Source organism: Hylaeus volcanicus, unplaced genomic scaffold, assembly GCF_026283585.1.
Source record: "Hylaeus volcanicus isolate JK05 unplaced genomic scaffold, UHH_iyHylVolc1.0_haploid 8142, whole genome shotgun sequence".
In the NCBI taxonomy this organism is placed as follows: Eukaryota; Metazoa; Arthropoda; class Insecta; order Hymenoptera; family Colletidae; genus Hylaeus; species Hylaeus volcanicus.
In genome coordinates this window covers 6,577-9,933 of record NW_026531872.1, presented here as the reverse complement: position 1 = coordinate 9,933, position 3,357 = coordinate 6,577, and the positions used below count along the sequence as shown (strand labels likewise).

Sequence of the window (3,357 nt, the reverse complement as noted above, 5' to 3'; positions counted from 1 at the left end):
ACCCCCAAGCCGGCAGACCAGTTACTGGCCTCCGCCGGCAGGAGCGGCCGCGGACCCTCCTCCGGATCTACGGGAAAGAGGGTATCCACGACACGCTCCAGAACGGGGGGGTCGAGGGACTCCGTGACAAGGGGGCGGCCGGGCGCATGCGGCCCAGCACAATGCGGTAGGGCCGCCCCCATGGATCCTTGTCCAGAGTCCCGAGGAGCTCTCCCCAGGCGCTCGCCTTGGCCCTCCTGATGGCTCGCTGGAGGTCCACCGTGGCCTCTCGGTAGACCTCATACAGCGCCGCCTCCCTCGCTGGGTCGCGGTTCCGTCTCCGGCGGGCCCTCGTGAAGCGACGTCGCGCCGCGCTGCATGTAGCACGCAACGCGGCAATCTCGTCGCTCCACCAGTATGCGGCCCGCCTCGGTAGCTTCTTGGCTCGGGGCATGGCGGCGTCGCACGCCGTCGTCAATGACTCCCGAAACCAGTCAGCTTCCCGATCGACGTCCGCGACCGGTCCAGCCGGGGCATCCGGCCAGAACGCGGCGAGGGCGGCCGCCATCAGGGCGTCCTTCTCCAAGCGCTTCAGCGCCCATCTGCGCGGCGGTCGGCCCGGCGCGGGTCCGCGAGCGGGATGGTACTGAGGGGCAGCGGAGACATCCATAAGGATGTAGAGGTGGTCATTAAGGGACTCCACCTCCTCCGCTACCCCCCCACGAGACGCGAGGCGGCAGGCGTCGCCCACGACAAGTCGACGATCGACTCGCCCTGCCACCGCACGCACGTGCTCACGGACCCCCGGTTAAGCAGCCGGAGGTCCGCGCTCGCCGCCCACTCCAGCACCGCCCGACCCCTCGCGTCCGTTGGCGGGCCACCCCAAGCCGTGGACTTGGCGTTGAAGTCGCCCAGCACGAGCGTTCGGGCTACTGGAGAGCGGGACAATGCGTCCCGGATCCCGTCCAGCAGCCACTCGAACGCCGCGAGGGGGGCACTCGGAGGGGCGTAGACCCCGATCAGGGCCAGGCCGCCGCACTCCGCCCCGACGAACCCGTCGCCGCGGGCGAACACGCGGAGGGCCGCGGTGTCGCTGCCCACTATCACCACGGATCCCAACGCGTCGGCCACCCAGTTCGAGCGGTCGGCGACGCGGTATGGCTCCGCGGCGACCGCCAACCCCACACCTAACTCGACCAGGCAGTGGATAAATAAGTCCTGCGCCCTGGCCGAGTGGTTGAGGTTGGCTTGGAGGATCCGGACCGGGGCCATGAACTTTAGGCCATGTCCATGGCCTCCTCCATGCCGGATCCTCCCTCCATCGCAGCGGGCGATCTCGCCCGCAGCGCCTCAGCCGGCGCCAGCGCCGGCGCATCTGCCGCCGGTCGATTGACCGGCATAGATTCGCCCGAACTCGGGGTCGTCACGCGAGCCTTCCTCCCCTGCTTTGGCGGTGGAGGGGCACATTTTTTGGCCCCAAGCCGGTGGTCGGCTGGCCTGCCCAGGTCAGCACAGACCGGGCATCGCATGGGCGCCGTGCACTCACGTGCCCGGTGGCCCGCACCGGCGCACCTGTAGTACCGGTCCCCGCGGTCCGCCTCGAGGGGGCATTTCTGCCGCACGTGCCCGAGCTCCAGGCACCTGAAGCATCGGAGGGCTCGCGCGGGCAAGGCCTCCACTCGGGCGGACGACCAGTCGACGAGCAGGCGGCCAGCCGCCAGGAGGGCCCTCATGGCAGCCGCCGGGCAGCGGAGCCAGACGGTGCCCAGCCCGGACCCAGAACGCCGGATGATGCCGGTTTGGACCCTGTCCACCGGGCACCCGGTTACCGCGGCAACTGCCGCCGCCACGCCGTCGGCCGTGACGGATTCGTCCAGGCCGCTAACCCGCGCCTCGGCGGATTTAATCGGCCTGGACACCCTCACGTCCGTGCTGGCGAACAGCTCCGCCAGGCGACCAGCCAGGCGGTCCGCCCCGGCAGCGCTGTCCGGGCCCGGGATCTCCAAAATGGAGGACCCGGTCTGCCCCTTGCGGTACCGGATGCCGGTTACCCCGACATCCCGTAACCGCACGCCAGCGACCGCCTTTGTCATGACCTCTGAGTAGGTCATGGCGCTGCCCGGGGCGACCGTGAGGGATACCGCCGCCGTCTTCGGCACACGCGCCGGACGAACCCGCGGCCCGGCCGGAGCTCCAGCCGGCCACGCCCCGCGAGTGCGAGAGCGTGCCGCCTCCGCACGCCTCTCCTTGCGTCCGAGCACCTTCGACCATGTCTCAGGTGCCGGACGGGTCAGGGAGGGCGCGACAGGCGCAGGCGTAGGCCTCGCCCGGGACGCAGCCGGGGCAGGCGCGGCACGGGGCCGGTCTCGGCCCGGCAAGGCCGGAGCAGGATGGGCAGCGGCGCCACCCGCTTGCTTCTTCCCGCTACTCTTCCTGCCTCTCTTCTTTTTCGCGGGCTCCCCGCTGTCTGTCGCGGGGCGGCTCCCCACCGCCGAGCGGCCAGGCTGGGAGGGACCCGCAGGAGGGCGCGGCGTGGCCCGCGGCACCCGCTGCGGAGCCCCGCTCGCGGCGGCCACCAGCGAGACCGCCCCCAGGCGCGCCGCGAGGCGCACCTCCATCTCGCCGCAGGGGCGACGGATGAGGCCCTCGACGTCCACGCCCGGCGCGAGGGTCGCGCCGCCCATCGCAGGCTTCCGCGACGGACCGGCGGGCGCAGGCCTCGAGGCAGCAGGCCGACTCGACCTCGCCGTCGAGGACGCACTCGGCCGCGAAGGGGGCACCGGCACCGATACCGCCGGATCGACAGGCGGCGGCACCGCGGCAGGCGCGACCGGGCCTCGCGCAAGCCGGGCTTCCAGCTCGGTCACGCGGGCCCTGAGCTCGGCGACCGTCCGCTCCAGCTCCACCTCCCGGGCCGAGGTCTTGACACGCTTCGCCTGTTCGACGGCAGCGTGTCTGATGGTGGCCGCTGCAATCCGCAGCTGGCGCACCATCGGCCCGTGAAGGTTGTTGGAGCATTTCGCAACCCTCAGGACCGCCTCCGAGCTCTCGAAAATCCGAGAGCCCAGTTCGGCGCGTGGCGCATCTCCGCCGCCAGCTCCTCTTCGCCCTTGAGGGGCTTACAGGACCTGGAGATTCGGACGGAGGACACTAAATGGTCCGCGACGTCCATCGCCAGGCGCTGCTCCTTCTCGCTAGGCTTTCGCTTAGCGTCGGCGAGGCCGACACAATCCCCAGCAGTAGGGGGTCGACCTCGCTCCCTCCTTAGCGGCGACTGCAGGGAGCGCGCCGACCACACCGAGCTGTCTGACCCGTCGGAGTCAGCGCCGGTGCCGGACGCGTCTGCAGCCGCCAGGAGGCGGCCGGAGCGGAGCTCCC

The 3,357-nt window shown here is 71.3% G+C and overlaps 2 protein-coding genes across 2 annotated transcripts; both read right to left on the bottom strand.

Annotated features, from left to right (window-relative positions):
- Positions 1-690: 690 nt before the first annotated feature.
- Positions 691-1,251, bottom strand: LOC128882251 (uncharacterized). Its single transcript, XM_054133836.1, has one exon. The coding sequence runs from the start codon at positions 1,249-1,251 to the stop codon at positions 691-693; it is 561 nt and encodes a 186-aa protein (XP_053989811.1).
- Positions 1,252-1,256: 5 nt separating this feature from the next.
- Positions 1,257-2,972, bottom strand: LOC128882250 (translation initiation factor IF-2-like). Its single transcript, XM_054133835.1, has one exon. It carries the CDS (start codon positions 2,970-2,972, stop codon positions 1,257-1,259), a length of 1,716 nt encoding a protein of 571 aa, XP_053989810.1.
- Between the last annotated feature and the right edge of the window lie 385 nt (positions 2,973-3,357).

Excerpts from the sequence above, each read along its gene's own strand:
- LOC128882251 (XM_054133836.1), bottom strand. The coding sequence starts at position 1,251 with ATGGCCCCGGTCCGGATCCTCCAAGCCAACCTCAACCACTCGGCCAGG.
- LOC128882250 (XM_054133835.1), bottom strand. The coding sequence starts at position 2,972 with ATGGTGCGCCAGCTGCGGATTGCAGCGGCCACCATCAGACACGCTGCC.